Below are 17,650 nucleotides of genomic sequence, written 5' to 3' on the forward strand. Positions count from 1 at the left end.
TAAATTTTGAAGTGAAACTTCTTTATCGGCGGCGTTGGAAAAAAAATTACGTCTAGTCAAACAAGAAAATAATCTATCAATTATCATCTGTGTATAATGCAGACATGTGGACTGTGTGTGTGTATATGCTGTAGCCTGTATAGTGTATACTGTATAATGTATATATCTATTATCTATGTATTTCGCTATACAGTATACACTATTGCCGTTTCAATTTTATTAGTATAATTGTTCGAAAGGAAATATCTTAAAAATATGTAACGTACCTTAATCAATAATATCTGCCAGAGCTTTTAACATTATTTAATTGGAGTGATGTGTCTTTTACAATAAGTTATTTGGTGATAAAATCTGTATTGCAATGGGCTCTTGAACGCTAGTGGCGCTTTGTTCCATCCAATATGGCTGCCGCCGGGGTTATTGACAAGAATCACTTATTATTATAAATATAATACCTTTAAAAATTCACAGTCTAATTATTTAGCGTAATTAATGTAACTTATTATTTCACGGAAATGAAAGCAACATGACATTAAAATGAGTTGGACTAGTTGGAACAATTATCGATTACATATAGAAAAAACAATACACAATTCAAATAGAGTAAATATAGTTATTAATTTAAATAGTGCAGTGCTAGATTGTGTTTAACTATTGTGTTGTAATTAGTGCATTGTGAATAACAGTAATATGTCGCAGTGTCAGCGGGCGTTATGAGCCCGCCCTGGTGCAATAATAGTCGTTGGGCTCGGCTGTGCTACTCATGGTAAGCCTAAGCCATCGTATGTTATGTTACTGTCAGGTTTAGTTAAAATATCAATTTATGACGAAAGGCTTCGTTTACAAGCGTCGTCTGAATTAAATTAACGTCCATAATATTAGCAATAGATGTTTCTCTATAATGTTTTTTTTAGATTTTGTGTGTATATTTTCTGTTTACTTCCTTGTGGTAATTTGCATTTATTGTAAAGTGGGTTAAGAATGGATGACAATATTATCCAATAGAATTTAGTAAGAATCAATACAAACACAATTTGCAATATTCACATATTCTACAATAAATAGGTACTATATTTTCAACTATTTTAATAATCATTTCATTTATCTGGCCTTTAAAAATCTATTCAACTTGTTTATTTGTTAGAATACTTATTTGGAGATAATACAGAATAAGTCTTGACTTGCATACTTCTTAGTGTAGAGGTAGGATAGGATAGCTCAGTATCATGAGTTTTATAATTTGATTGTCTTAAGTCTGTTGTCTGATGTCTAAGTATTAGTGGTTTAATGTTAAATTGTAGACGACAAGCCTATAATTTTTAGAATAAAGGTGCTTTATCAATTCAATCTTTTGTAGAATGAGGAGACCTTAATTTATATTATATTTATTTAAATTGTTTTGTATAAGTTCATGTATAGATGTGTAACATGTAAGGTTTTTTTTGTTATCAGCAAACAGCAAGTAATGTGCATTTGAAGGAATAATTGAATAAATAAAATATTTAGGAGCTGTACAGTAACAACCTTAAATCAATCCTTTATAAATCCATGCTTATAAAGTCACACTGCACCACCACATCTTGCCTCCTATTAGTTATGTTAGAATGGATTGACCTAAGCAAATCAATTCCTTAAAGCCATAGCCGGCATCGGAATACTGTTGCATAGAGATGTGGGATTGTTTGGATTAATACCTGTAGCTGAGTTTCATCATCGGATGTTGAGACAAAATACCAAATTCCAACCCGTATCACCTGGACATCCATCATTACACAACTGAGCATTTTAAGGCATTTTTTGCCGCGCACCACATCTACCTGGAACGGGTTTTAAAAAGTAATATTCCGCAAGAAATTATCTCCCATGTTACTATAGCAATAGCATACAGTGGTAACTCCATATACAAGTCCCCTAATATACAATTGTTTTGACATCTGAGCAAGCAATATTTTGCATTGAGATGAGAGCAAGATTTGAGATACGAGGAATTAACTACACCTTGCACATTTTTTTAAATGATCTGCACGTGAAAATGAGAGAAGCGTGACGAAAAAAGCGAAGACCACTGACGAAATTTAAGCACTTTTTTCACTTATGTTTTTTTGTTTACATATTCTATATATGTAATAAAATTTGTAAATAAATGTTTCTTCTTGTAAATACGTCTAAGGTGTTGTTTTGGGAGCTGGAATGAATTAATATATATGTTGAGGTTTCACTGTATTACATCTTATTTGGAGGTGCATCTTTTTGTTTGAAGACCAAAATTTAGGTTAAGATGGTATGTACGCTAAAGCTTTTGCTTAAAAAATTTAAGGTGTTAAGGCTTAAACAGCCCAAAGGTCGTGTTTCTGGGTTCAAGCAGCTCTAGAATCTATCTCCAAATGTGTATTACTTACAATCAAAAATAGCATAGCAGCAATACTACAAATTATTTTCTCGTATAACTTTTTTCGTACTTTCGTTCTAGTAAAACTTCATAATTAAATACGGCTAGCAAGAAGGCAGGTCTAGACATGAACCTCACAAAGACAATGCTAATGACAAACCGTATAGAAAAGACAATATCGGTCGATAGAGAAATTCTGAAATATGCAAACAAGTTTTAGACCACAAGCCCATGAACAAAAAATACCTGTGAAATGACCCAACGTGAATTACGCTTAGAAGGCTGTTACTATATCTGAAAATAGCTCTGAGCACTATGCCGTCATTTCTGAGCGGTACATGTGAGTACGTGAGTGAATGGACTTTCTCAGGTACAATTGGGGAATTTCGTCTAATTATTAATGTACGGCTTTGTTATAAGTGTATAGATGATTAAAAATAAATGTCGAAAAAAATAGTGCCGTATTAAAGTGATGGTGCCGGAAGTCGGTGCAAATTTTTAATTCGACGACAGTTGCAGAAGCAATATAGGTCATTTATTACTGTACGGCATTTGTGTGATTCCTTTTGGACACATATACAGATACTTTACCCGTAAACGCCGTACATATTTCCAGCGGAGCGGTCGAAAGCCAAGGGTCGGAACCCTACCCCCTACACCCATATACCCTAAGGTCATTGTAAAATGTACGGCAACATGTTCAAAATATTATTTAACCCGGACAATAATGTCTTATAATAATGCCGTCCAAAAATTATAGTTAATATTTGTGTAAATTAATATTTATCGAAATTTCAGGATTTACCGAGTTCTTACTGCTGTAAGATCAGAGAATAATGTACGGCAACTTGTTTTTTTACATAATGTTACTAAATATTACCGTTGTACCTTATAGCCGTTCATTATAAATGGTGACAAATAAAAATATATGAAATTTCCGAAATTTTGATGATATTCCTAGTGTAATATGAGGAGTAATATTTTCAAAGATTATTGTTATTTTATATGTAACAAATATAAATAAACAAAAAAAAAACCAGATGCCGTACATTTTACTTCAGATTATTCTTTACAGCTGATAAAAACTTCGACGATGTTTGAGGTGTCCCTTAAGGTCATTAATAACTGTACGCATCTGAGTATACTACCATAAGGCTGTAAAGTATATTTACAGCCTTATACCAGCAGAGATAGGTAAAAGAAAAATATTTTTAACAAAAATAAAAATATAAGTAACATAGTATTTTAAAAGAAAGGAACTGCGTGAATATATCTTTTTAATCAAATTAAAAACATTATCTATCGTATTCGGCCTAAAAAAATCCTCTACAAGTCTGTTACTTTAGAAAAGTTTTGGCCATTCTTTCGATTGGCATCATAAAAGTAGGGGTGTGTTTTTTACATTTAAGCCGGTTCGATTTCCAGACGAGGCAAGTAATTTTTTCAAAATCTTTGAATGCAGAATTACTAAGGCTATGTTCACATGTAACGCGCGTTAACGCGCGTCAACGCGCGATCAAATTTGAAGAGCGTTCAGATGATGAGCGCTAACGCACGTTGCGAGAGTACTCGTCAGTCTAGTTCGGTAGAACGTAGAAAATGGACGTGGAAGAGGCTATTATTTTGTGGTTATATTATAAAGAAAAATATAGAAAAAGAAAACGTACACATTGGGTTCATTCAATTTTGAAAAAAAAATACAAATTATATAATATTTTTTATACAAATTTGCTATATTCCAACTTGCTGGCCATTTTTCTACTTCATCGATTAGTAAGTCGATGTCAATATCTTCAATTTCACTCATTTTAAATGCGAGAACAAAATATAATTACGAAAATTAACAAAATTACATGCGATCGCGATGAAAGCGCGCGCTCATCTGAACAGCAAACGGACATTACATTAATATCAAAGCGCGCGTCAACGCGCGATCACCTGCGTCTAGAGACTTTTTCTCTGAGCGCCGCGTTGACGCGCGTTAACGCGCGCTCATCTGAACAGTTGTATGAAAATACCACAATGTCTAGTCGCGCGATTTGAAAACGCGCGTCAAGTTTTTGCCATCTGAACATAGCCTAACTTTTAAAAATAACATAAAGTCTTATTTTAGTAAAATACCCTATCTACGATATTTAAGGTACTTTCCCTTCATATCCCATAACTTTGGGACGCCCTGTATTGGTAGGCGGTGGTATAATCTGCCATTTCACAGACTAGCGGACTATCGAAAGTGTACGGCATTTATCTTTTATTGAAGATTGTCTAAAGTACGTGTACGGCAATAACCTGTGTTATTACGGTACCGTACATGTACCGCTCAGAAATGACGGCATAGTGCTCAGAGCTATTTTCAGATATAGTAACAGCCTTCTAAGCGTAATTCACGTTGGGTCATTTCACAGGTATTTTTTGTTCATGGGCTTGTGGTCTATTTGTTTACCTAGAAAAACAAATCAGCTTTGAAAAGGACAACAATTATTTAGAAATTGAAAGGCGAATTCTGGAGTCTAAAGGAAATTTTTAAAAGCAATATGCCAGTAACTCTTAAAACCAAAGCCATGTCAAGCAGTCTCTTGCCATGTCTCACATATGCTTGCCTTGGAAATATACAGAAGATAAAAAGAAAAATCAGAACTTGTCGAAGGGGCCTAGAACGGAGCATGCTTAACATTAGAAAAATAAATAGAATAAGACTCTTAAAGATAAGAAGCGTTACTAAAGCTACTGATTCGCTAAACTATGCTCTAAAGGTTAAAGGATGATTCATGGTACACCGTGTCGCGACCGGGCCGGGCCTCGGCCGGGACAAGGCCACCGTGCGCCGGCTTGGACAGTGATTCATGTTACACCGGGCTGTTTGGGTGTACGCACGTACGTGCTTGCACGACTGTATATGTTTTTGTCAGCTAGTGATTTCATCTGTCGATAGACTTGACGCTTAAGTAATTATGCAATTTTCACAATTTGAATTGACAGCTATTCCAATTGCCATCGATGACGAAGTATTAGAAAAACGAAGCGAAAGTACTAAAAGAAGATGGGGTGTACAATATACATCCAACCTGAAGAAAGCGAGAAGCAGAAGGGGAATTTTCTTGACTTTACAAAGAATTAATAGACGACGAGAGCAAGTTTTATAACAGAATTGTAGATAAGGAGTTTGTTATCGATGGACAATTTCGAGTTTCTATCCAGTAACCAGTACAGCCTCTTATATCTCAAGCTGTTTTGTTTCGATGTGTTTTTGCCATGTCAATCTACGGTCCAAGTGCAGTCCAAGATATTTAACTGTGTCACTCTGAGGCAGTTCCTTTCCTCCTAGGTTTACAGGGGGGCATGTCTTTCTTCGCAGTGTGAATGTCACTTGTACTGATTTGCTAGTGTTCACCCTAATTCTCCTACCTATCGAACCAGTCGCTTATTTCATTTAGGCTTCGCTGCAGTAACGTAAATAAATATATAATAGTATTAAGTTTACTTTGATCTATTGCAAAAAATAAAAGGGATTTTTATTATTTATTAAAATTTCATCTAGCGTACTATTAATTAATTTTACGATACATGCTACATGCACACCCTTTTGATAATTCGACAGGGTGTGGAGCGCAGTGAGGGCGCGGGCGGCGGCTTCGCCGGCGCGGCCGCGCTCAACGGCTCTCCGTCGGATCGCCCGGAGGAACCCCCCAACAAGCGGCCTAAGCTAATTCTCGCAGAAGATGCCTCCGCGTTGCGAAAACGTATTCTCGAATATAAGCTGCTGCGCCTCAAGAATCTGCGCGAAAGGTTAGTTTGCACCGAAAGCTGCCGTCAGCTCGCGGCCAGGCGATTCGTGCTTAATGCTTAGTTCACACGCGCGCGTTCAACTCTACGTTCAACGTGCACATTCACATTCACGAGCGTGTAAACGGTACGCCCGAGCCCGTGAACGCGCCTGTGAACGTGAATGCCGCGAATCGGGCAAGTGTCGGTTTTTTGGCAAAGTTCAAAGGATGAATGTGCGGGCGCCCGGTGACTGTTCACACGCGCGCAGGCAGTCAGTCTCTCCGCGCTTTCGCGACGAGTGGATCTTCATTCAACGTTGCTAAGAAAGTCGCTACGATCGGAGATTACAACATGGCGGAATATAATAATTTTGTTTCTTTTTCCAATAAAAATAAGTTAAGCCAAAGGATATGGCAGCAACAACACCGAGATCCTCGCTGCTCGCCATTCTGGCACTGACTGGCACGACGGCGTGCGTGTGAACAGCTTGAATGTCCGCCGGCCCGGGACGGGCTGCATGCCGCGCAGCCCGCCAGGCAGCCCGCCGGGCTGCACGGCGCGCGTGTGACCGTAGCATAACGTTCGCCGTCGGTTGCAGGTCGACGGAGCTGCTCAAGGAGCAGTACTTTCTGGAGGCCGGCGGAAACATGATCGACTACGTGGCGTGGCGAAAGAGGCCGCCGGCGCCCGCGCTCTCGGCCTACGTAGAGGCGCGGCGCACTGGTGGCGTTGCGGAATCGGCGGCGGTCAGTCTGGACACGGCCGTCGATGCGCCAGCGAGCGCGCCGGAGCCGCAGGCGGGCGCCGACGAAGTAGTGGAGAAGGCGCGCGCGGAGGCGGCGGTGGCGGCTCGAATAGCGGCTCTGGCGCGAGGGGGCCTCTGGGCCGAGCGGAGGCTGCCGCGGGTGTTGGAACCGCCCCGCCCCAAAACGCACTGGGACTACCTGCTCGAAGAGATGGCTTGGCTTGCGCAGGATTTCGCGCACGAGCGCAAATGGAAAAAACAGGCCGCTAAGAAGGTAAATCGGTTTGAGCTCGAGCGAACTCGACCGGCTCAGACGTTCACGTAGAAAAACATACAGGGTATAAAATAATAAATTTGGTAATAAAAAAATATCGATTTCAGTGCGCGCGAGCTGTACAGAAATATTTCCAAGATAAAGCTGTAGCAGCACAAAAAGCAGAAAAAGCTCAAGAATTACAGTTGAGAAAAATCGCGGCATTTGCAGCCAAAGAAATTCGGACTTTTTGGGCCAACGTTGAAAAGGTAATGGTTGTTCTTTATTTCGACTTCTGTTGACGTATTTTAATTAACCTTTTTACGTTAAAATATGTAAATCCTTTATTTGCCGTGAGTAAAACGTCCTGCCTAGTCTCTCTCTCTAAAACCTCTCTCACTCAGGTGGTGGAATGGAAGCGGTCGGTCCGCGTAGAGCGCGCGCGTAAGCAAGCGCTGGACGAGCAGCTCAGCTACATCGTCGATCGAACCGAGCGTTACTCGCGGCAGCTCGCCGCCAACCTGCACCCCGAGCGGCCGCCCTCCGACGACGAATTCCAACCGCGCGGAGACTCCGACGACGACGAGGAGACGATCGCCGCCGCCGAACGGGAAGACCCGGCCGACCACGGCCGCGAACTGGACGCGCTGCGCCGGGAGTCGCGGCTCGACCTCGGCGAGCTGCTGCCGGCCGGGTACCTTCCCGAGCATTCGCCGCCGCCGTCCGACTACGGCGGCGACGAGGATTCGGCCGACGACGAGAGCACCATCGACGAGCAGGAGCGCGACGAGCGGCCCGACGAGACGGCCGCCGAATTGGCCGCGCTGCGCAGCGAGGCCGACCTCGATATCGACGAACTGCTGCGCCGATATCCACGACGGCCCGTCGGAGCCGACACCGAAACCGACGCCGACGCCGAAGCGAACGAGGACGAGACCGTCTCCGCCTCCAGCGAGACCGAATCGAGCTCCTCGGAGCCGGCGCCGCTGGAGTCGCTGGTGGCGGACGAGGCGGACGGCGAAGACCGAGTGGAGGCGGCCGCTTCGCTGGCGGCCTCGCTCCAGCCCACCGGCACCACGCTGTCGGACACGGCGGTGGGCACGCCGGTCCCGCGGCTGTTGCGCCACACGCTGCGCGAGTACCAGCAGGTGGGGCTGCACTGGCTGGCCACGATGCACGCGCGCCGCCTCAACGGCATCCTGGCCGACGAGATGGGCCTGGGCAAAACCATCCAGACGATCGCGCTGCTGGCGCACCTGGCCCTGGAGCGACACGATTGGGGGCCGCACCTCGTGGTGGCGCCCACGTCGCTCGTGCTCAACTGGGAGTGCGAGTTCAAGAAGTGGTGTCCGGCTTTCAAGCTGCTCACCTACTACGGCACGATCAAGGAGCGCAAGCTGAAGCGCGTCGGCTGGACCAAGGCCAACTCTTTCCACGTTTGCATCACGTCGTACAAACTAGTCGTTCAGGATCATCAGAGTTTTCGGAGAAAGCGCTGGAAATATTTAATACTCGACGAAGCGCAGAACATCAAGAACTTTAAATCCCAGCGTTGGCAGATGCTGCTCAACTTTCAAACCGAGAGGTGAGGATATTTGACTCAATTCATCATTTATTTCGATTTATTCCAAGCAGTTTGTGTAACCCATTCCTACATACCGAGACGTGAAGAATGCTAACTCAAACTCAAACTCAAACGTACGGTGTTAAACTAATTAACAATCTGCGGTGACGATGGCTATAGCGGGGCGTCCGGTACCGTTTCAGGCGGCTGCTGCTGACGGGCACGCCGCTTCAGAACAGTCTGTTGGAGCTGTGGTCGCTGATGCACTTCTTGATGCCCAGCGTGTTCGCCTCGCACTCGGAATTCCGCGAGTGGTTCGCGCCCGTGGCCGGCATCGCCGAGGGCGCCTCCTCGCGCCAGTCCGACGCGCTGCTGCGGCGCCTGCACGAGGTGCTGCGCCCGTTTCTGCTGCGCCGTCTCAAGGCCGACGTCGAGCGCCAGCTGCCGCGCAAGCACGAGCACGTGCTGCTCTGCCGGCTCGCGAAGCGCCAGCGTTTTCTCTACGACGACTTCATGTCGCGCGCCAAGACCAAGGAGAGCCTCGCCTCGGGCAACCTGCTCAGCGTCATCAACGTGCTCATGCAGCTGCGCAAGGTGTGCAACCACCCCGACCTGTTCGAGCCCCGCCCCGTGACCTCGCCCCTCCACCTGACCCCGCTGAGTCTGCGCGTGCCCGCGCTCGCCCTGCTGGCCTCCGTCGACGACCGTCGGGCGGCGGCCGCCCGGCTCGGGGGCGACCTCGCCTCGCTCGAGCTGCACGTCGTGGACGCCTTCGCCGCGCACCGCGCTCGACACCTGGCGCCCCCGCGCCGCCTCGTCGAGGAGCTCGCCGAGAGACCCGCGCCGACGGCCCCGCGGCCTCCGCCCGCCGCCCTCCGCCTGCACTTGCGCCTCGTCCCGCGCGCCCCGCCCTCGCGGCTGTCCGCCGTCGCGCCGCAGCCCCCGCGACTCGTGTCCGCGCCTCCGCGCGCGTCCGAAGCTCCCGCGCCGGTCGTCCCTCACCCGCGCGAAGGCGGCGCGAGCGGACGGCTAGAGGCGCATCGGGCGAGCTGCATGCGACGCGCGGCTCGCGTCAACGAGCGGAGGTGCTGGCGCCTGCCGCTGTTCGGGGCCGACCTGCGCGCCGCGCTGCGCGTGCCGCCGCCGCCGCCGCCGTTCGCGCCCAAGACTGTCGACGACATTCTTGCGGAAATGCACGACGTCATCGACCGGTGATCTTTTATTTTTTATTTTATTTATAAGGGTTATCCATCATATGAGGTATCTCCACGCGACTCTAGCTCTCTATCTCTCGCTTCATCCGCTTTCATGACATTCTTATCTCGTTACAAGTTTCATTTAAGAAACAAAAGCACGACAAAGACCTTAAAAGAAATCCTCAAAGGTGAGCTTCCACTGAACTGATGGAAAAGGTGGTCAACAAAACAAAACCAAAATACGATACGATAAGAACACGGGCAGACCATTAGAGCGCTGGGCCGACGGGAAGAGAAAAATTGCAGTAATATGTATACTAAAATAGCTTTTTGAAAACTCACAGAACTTGACTCGGAAAGCAGGATGTTGGTTCTTAAAATGAAATAATACTATTGAACAACAGTATTACACAATATGTAGCTGAATACTCGTACCTCGTCAGACAATGCCTATGACCGATTCAACAATAGAAGAAATCGTCACAACAATAGCAAAAGCATGGAAGAGCTTTTAGGCGCTCGAAAGAATAAGGAAGCTTTTCAATACTTGTGTATTACCTGTACTAACATATGGATCTCAAAGTTGGGCGCCCACTAAAGCACAGCATACAAAGCTACAGGAGAGAAAGATCGATGGAACGATTTATGATAGAGAAAGAGAAAAAAGAAGGAAAGAATAGTAGTAGCCGCCCCCGCAAACTGCATTTCTTCTTAATGTGATTTTACTTAACCTTTTCCTTTTTAGTACTTACCAACCCCAGAGAATGTTTAGTTTTCCGGAATTAAAACTTTTAGGTTTTTTTGTGAATTTTTCTCTATATGAACCTCGGAGTTCAAGTCTTAAATTTTAATTAACAAATAAAAAATAGGGATTGATCGTAGAGGGGTGAAAATAGATTTTTTTTAATGCCACATAATAAAAAAAAAAATTTTTTTAGAGTGGACTCTCCTTATCACTTAGGGGTTTGAGAGATAGATAGTAGCCGATTTTCAGACTTACTTATCTGTATTATGTATCTATATTATGACTTAGAATATGCATAAAAATTTCCTAGGAACAGATCGAGCCGAATTTTACGTATTAGATAATGGAAAGATACAATGCCGTATGAACTACATTAGTATGATAGAGTTGGGACTGAGTCTGTCCGTTTCCGATCAGGTTCGGCATATGCTGGGCGCCGTGCCGAGCCGAGCCGCCGTCGCTGGCCTGCGGCGGCGGCGAAGGCGCGAGGGCTTGGCGCCGCCGAGAATCCGGGCTGCGGCGGGCGTTGGCTCCGCCGCTGCGGCTGGCTCTGGCCCAGGTGCACGCGCCCGCGCAGCGCCAAGCCGTGGCCTTCCCGCACCCTCGTCTGCTGCAGTACGACTGCGGCAAGCTGCAGACGCTCGACGGGCTGCTGCGGAGGCTCAGGGCGGGCGCGCATCGCGTGCTCATCTTCACGCAGATGACTCGCGTGCTCGACGTGCTCGAGGCGTTCCTGTCGATGCACGGGCACACGTACCTGCGCCTGGACGGCGCCACGCGCGTCGACCTGCGCCAGCCGCTCGTCGACCGCTTCAACACGGACCCGCGCATCTTCGCCTTCATCCTGTCCACTCGCAGCGGCGGCGTCGGCCTCAACCTCACCGGCGCCGACTCGGTCGTGTTCTACGACTCCGACTGGAACCCGACGATGGACGCGCAGGCGCAGGACCGCTGCCACCGCATCGGCCAGACGCGGGACGTGCACGTGTTCCGGCTCGTCACCGCCGCCACCGTCGAGGAGAACATCCTGCGCAAGGCGGAGCAGAAGCGGGCGCTGGGCCACCTCGCCATCGAGGACGGCCACTTCACGACGTCGTACCTGCGCGACACCAACGTCCGCGAGCTGTTCGGCGGCGAGAGCGGCGGCGCCGCGGCCGACGGCGGCGATCTGGAGAGCGCGCTGGCCGCGTGCGAGGACGAGGCCGACGCGGCGGCGGCGGTGGCCGCGCGCGCCGAGGCCCATCGCGACCTCGCCGAGTTCGACGAGAGCGTGCCCCTCGACGACGCGGCCGAGGCGCCCGTCGACGCGCCCGACGAGTGCGTGGCGCTCGTCAAGCAGGTGAAGTGAAAAATATATAGACCCCCCCATACAAACAATAAAGATTATATTTACATTAGGACTAGGATTACTAATAGGCGGTGATAATTCGTACTAATCTGATCCATACTTCCTTTTGTGCTCCAGTCATAACATTAATTTTCGAAATTTTCTCATTCATACAACATTTCTCTGGATGATGCATCGGCGACCACAGATCCTTTCCTTGCACCTACTCTATTTTAAAATCGTCCTCCTCAAGAATTAAACGAAACTAACAGCCGGCTAGAAGGTCTTTCGTGGTAAACAAATGTATTAGTGGTCATTATAGTAAAATGTCTGCCAAATAAATACGGTTTAGACCGTATTTATTTAGTTATTAGTACATATATTATATAGTACCAAACTGTAGCAGTAAGTTGCTTTTGTATAGTTGGGTAGTTTCTTTCTGCTTTATTCAACGGCCTACTAGTATATGCTACAGGTCCCAGATCACTATTACACAAAATTGCACCAATAGCTACTCCTGATGCGTCAGTCTGTAAAACAAATTCGTTAGATTCTGAAAAATCTGGATACTGAAGTAACGGTAGTGTTGCCACTAAACAAAGTTCTCCCCCGAAAAAGGTAAATTTGACTCATTTGAGTAGTCAAAGTTCAAAAGTTAAATCTAAATATTTACTTACTCAAGTGACCTAATACAAAAATAACAAATATTTCAATATCAAGAACAATATATCGAATTAACTTTATTCTTTAGCTGGCATCACTGCCTACTAATTCCAGGTTTAGTGAACCTTTAAAAAAAATGTTATCTTTACTGTGCGTTTTTATGCTACGGTCACACGCGCGCCGTGCAGCCCGTCCCGGGCCGGCGGACATTCAAGCTGTTCACACGCACGCCGTCGTGTCAGTCAGTGCCAGAATAGCGAGCAGCGAGGATCTCGGTGTTGTTGCTGCCATATCCTTTGGCTTAACTTATTTTTATTGGAAAAAGAAACAAAATTATGAACTACGGAGAAAAAGAAAAATATAGATATATAAATATATCTTGGCAACGTTGAATGAAGATCCACTCGTCGCGAAAGCGCGGGAGAGACTGACTGCCTGCGCGCGTGTAAACAGACACCGGGCGCCCGCACATTCATCCTTTGAACTTTGACATAAAACCGACACTTGCCCGATTCGCGGCATTCACGTTCACAGGCGCGTTCACGGGCTCGGGCGTACCGTTTACACGCTCGTGAATGTGAATGTGCACGTTGAATGTAGAGTTGAACGCGCGCGTGTGAACTAAGCATTACTTTTAATATGAGCACCGCACTTAATAAAATGGATACATTAATTTACAAATAAAATGTATGTATAGACTCAGATGTTCTGACTCGTATTGACATTGAAAAATGTGCCCGGCCCAAAAGGTTTGCAATCCCTGTAAAAAATGTACATCTAAAAAAAAGTGTGTGTGTGTGTCAGCTACGACGCACGATTGGAGTTTACTCCTTACGAACGATAATTATGATATATATCGAATAGAAAAAAAGAGTAAATGAACGCATCTGCTAAAATGATAAGAGAAACAAACATATATCTGTAATTATTCGGAATATTTATATTACTTCAATAAAGCGTATTACATAAAGTATGTTACAAAATAATATAAATAATAATAAATGCTACTTTATGCATTTATTACACAGCATGCACACCCTGTACTCGGCAGCAGTATACAAGTTGTGGCAGAACTTCGTAATACGCAGGCGCGCAACACACACGTACAAACATACGCACACATTCAACTCTCAGACTGGAGGTAGTGAACTATACAGTGAGACTACGAAGTATAGCGCAAGGAGGAGACCCCGAGAATGAGATACACTGTGTAATGTATTCCATCTCATTCTTTTACACGTTCAATCCTACAGATATATATGTTTGTCTCTTTCTACATAACGCCTCAACTTTTCGTGTTACACTTGATTTTACTCCTCATAAAATTTCCGTACCGGGCCTCATAACTCAAATCGTTTCTTAAGGAGTAAACTCCAAAAATGATAGTTATCAGAATTCTACGGAATTAAAAATCAGAGTATAGTTAACTATTGTTTTAAAATTTTAAAAGACTTGACACTCCGACTCCTTAAAGGTAATGATTGAACAAATTTACCATAGTAATTGCAAAATGACACAAATCGTTCAACTTCATCTACATTTTTGGGTACTCAGGATCTGGTTATACTCTGGTTATACATAAATCATCCAGATAAACGAAGCATTTGCCATTCGTCAGACCGGCCATAGCTATAGACATTACTATACTGAAATTACTACAAGAAGTTTAAGTCCCATTGGAAGACGTTTTAATAGCCTTGATTTCAGTCTTAATGAGTGAAATACATTGATCCTGAAAGTGATTCCTGTATTATATAATCCTTCAACATTTGCTAAATTTGTCTATCAATCTCTGGCTTCTGAGTTTGAGGCAATCTATAAGGCTTAACATACGTAGGATTAACATTAGGTTTAAGTGGATTGTGAATGGATGGTTCGTATACGTTAGTAGCGGTTAACTTATCTCCCGGTAGAAAAAACACGTTCGAATATTTTGTACAAATTGTTTGGAGAGAACTCTTCCTCAACAGAAAAAATATCATATTTACTCAAAAAATTATAGATATTGACGCACCCGTATCAAATATAAAGGAATATTTTCTGTTTTTTTTTTAATGGCTCTGGCACGGTTTGTGCATTAGCCAGCTTAAAGTATAAGATTTTTATAATTCGTGCTTTTTGCCTTAGAAATTCGACCATGTCCTCCATGTACGGTTTTAGGCACTCGCCCGGTACCGCACAACCCTCCCAAAGGCCGAGAACAAATTATAAATTAAATTAAAACTTGTTCTCGAACCGGGAATCGAACCCGGTACCCCTCACCTAGCTATATTTTCTGTTATTACAATAAAGTGATACCAATGGAACCTTACAAGCCAAAATATAATGATTAAAATCGAAAAAACTGCTTTTTAGTAAAATTTGACAATTAACTCTTTCATTAGAATTTTGAGCATCTACTTCTTGGGCTTGCGTGATTTGCGTTGAAAAAACATTATTACATTATTACACTACAAGAGTACACATACATTTAAACCACTCCACTACAAAGTGCCATTGTCTGTCCGAATGCAGCTGAGCCCCGTGGAGAGATACGCCATGCGCGTGGTGGAAAGCGGCGAGGCGGCCACGGAGGCCGAGCGCGCCGCCCTCGAGGACATGCGGCGCCAGCTGCGCGAGTGGGAGAAGGCGCGCGCCGCCCTGCGCGACCGCCCCGACGCGCCCGACCAGCCCGACCGGCCGGACCGGCCCGCCGAGCCGCGCCCCGACGACGACGAGGAGCCGCTCACCTACGGCGGCGAGGACGCGCGCACCAAGGTGCGTGGGCGCCGGAGAGTCAAGCGCGGCGCGCCGCAGTCGGCGCCGCCGCCGCCGCCCTCGCCGCCGCCGTCCCCGCCCGGCGGCGCGCCGCGAACTCGCTCCAGAGGCACGGTGCACATCAACCTGTGGACGCTGGACGAGCGCGAGGGCGCGGCCCGGCGCCGCAACGGCACGCTCGACTCCTGGCTGGCCGAGGGGGCGGAGGCCGACGACCGCGACGTCGATAATAAATGATTGAGACTGTCACGTGGCGTTTTATATTTCTGACGTTCGACGTTTTGGTGCCGCTCGATATCGACCGTAAATGCTTGGCCCTCAGACGGCGAAGGTGACCGCGAGAACCGCGAGAAGCCACCAAAACGACGAAGCCGAACGTCAGGGATGTAAGGCGCCCAAGCATTTACGGCCGACCTCGACCGCCGCTCGAAACTCCCCGCCTCCCACCTCCCACCTCCCACCTCCCCACATCGCGATCGATCACTTTTTGTTGAGTGTGATCGTCCGACAAACTCGAGACGGGATCTCAATCCGAATTGCCGAGAAGGATGCGGTCGATGGCGACTCGTAAGATTGTGAGAAGCCGAGAGGGCGAAGTCTGAGAGTAACGTGCCGTGACGGTTACAGGTGTGGATCGGCGCTTCGCCGGCCGAAGACGTCATGCCGGTGAGTGTTTCCTTGTGTTAGCCACGTTCACGTAGACCGACATCCCGCTCGACATCTTTTCCGAACTGCGACCTTCCGCAGATGTGGGGACCGCCCACGCCGCCCTCCGGCGACGGCGACGTGTACTGCGACTCGTGGGCTCGCGCGCTCTACCGCCGCGGCCCCGCCTCCGAGGCGCTGCTGCCGCCCGTCCGCTGGCGGGACCCGCGCGCCGCCCGCTCGCCTCGACGCCAGCGCCCCGCCCCGCGCCCGCCCCTCGCGCCCCCGTCGCTCTTCGGCCTGCGCCCGCGCGCCCGCCCGAGGGCCCCGCCTCCGGCGGCGCGCGATCCCGCCGTGCCGCCGCCCGAGTGGAGTCCGTGCGAGGACGCCGCTCTGCGCCGCGCCCTCCGCTCGCAGCGTTTGCCCGCCGAGCCGCCGGCCGCGCTCGCGCCCAACTGGGAGTGGCTGGCCGAGCTGGTCAACGAGGTGTCGCGCGCGTACCGCTCGCCGCGCGCCTGCCGCGACCGCCACGACGCGCTCGCCGACCCGGAGAGAGCGCGCCGCAAGCACCGCAAGCCGCCGCAGGCTCGCCGTCGCCCCGACGAGGAGACGCCGCGGCCGCCCCTCTCGCGCCTCGAGGCCATGCGCGACGCGGCCGAGCGGCGCCGCGCGGCCCCCAAGCGGCGACACGACGACGCCGCGCCGCGTAACCCCAAACACGCGGCGCTGCTCGCCGACCAGGGGCTCGACTACGACGCGCCGCCGACGCCGATGGAGGTGGCGACCCGACGCGCCGAGCGAATGGCCAAAGAGAAGCTGAAGGGCGGCCCGGCTCCGACCGGCGCGGAGCCCGCCGGCGCCCCGCAGCGCGTCGTGGTGGCGGCCGGCGGCGTTCAGGCGGGCAAGGCCGAGCGCAGGGACGCCGCGACGCCGCGGGGCGCTCACCTCGTTTATCGCCAGCCCTCGCCCGCCGCCCGCCACCATCTCAAGATACTCCACCACGCTCCGCCCCACTCCCAGGTGATCGCGGTTTCGCAGTCGTTCGCGTCGACCGCGCGACTCGAATCGGACGACTCAAGTCGGTTTTCACGTTTCAGAGCATAGTGACGAGCGGAAGCGGCACGAGCGTGGTGGCGAGCGTGGAGGGCGTGAGCGTCGGCGGCGGCGGAGCGGCGGCCCTGCGCACGCTGCAGTTGCAGCAGCTGGCTCTGCGTCGCGCCACCCGTCCCCACCAGCACGTGGTGCTCGCCCATCTGGCGCCCGCCCAGGCCGTCGCGGCCCAGCCGCAGCCCGCCGTCCAACAGACCGTCGCCGCCTCGCAGCCCACGACGGCTCCGCCGCAACAGTCGGCGCCGGACTCGCGACACTGATGCGATATAAATGATAACACGAAAATCTTCTTTTATTTGTTCCAAACTCCGCTCGGAGGGCTTAGCGAGCTGCTCCGAATAACGATTCGACGATCATAGTTTAGGTAAAATCTTTAAAATTAGACCCTGTCTGGTTCTTTACTTGACAATGAATAAGAATGCTTTATCACTATTTATATATAGTGTCTAGTATTTTTTAAAATTGATAGTACGTTTGTACTATCAATTTGA

The 17,650-nt window shown here is 48.3% G+C and overlaps 1 protein-coding gene across 1 annotated transcript; it reads left to right on the top strand.

The window, feature by feature from the left end:
- Positions 1 to 183: 183 nt before the first annotated feature.
- Positions 184 to 17,444, top strand: LOC125049425 (helicase domino). Its single transcript, XM_047648704.1, has 11 exons — positions 184 to 766; positions 5,988 to 6,175; positions 6,753 to 7,173; positions 7,281 to 7,421; positions 7,557 to 8,737; positions 8,920 to 9,927; positions 11,075 to 11,996; positions 15,162 to 15,404; positions 16,032 to 16,070; positions 16,152 to 17,069; positions 17,147 to 17,444. Exons 1-11 carry the CDS (start codon positions 764 to 766, stop codon positions 17,417 to 17,419), a joined length of 5,337 nt encoding a protein of 1,778 aa, XP_047504660.1. The 5' UTR covers positions 184 to 763; the 3' UTR covers positions 17,420 to 17,444.
- The last annotated feature ends 206 nt before the right edge of the window (positions 17,445 to 17,650 follow it).

This window comes from Pieris napi, chromosome 5 (assembly GCF_905475465.1).
Source record: "Pieris napi chromosome 5, ilPieNapi1.2, whole genome shotgun sequence".
Lineage (NCBI taxonomy): Eukaryota > Metazoa > Arthropoda > Insecta > Lepidoptera > Pieridae > Pieris > Pieris napi.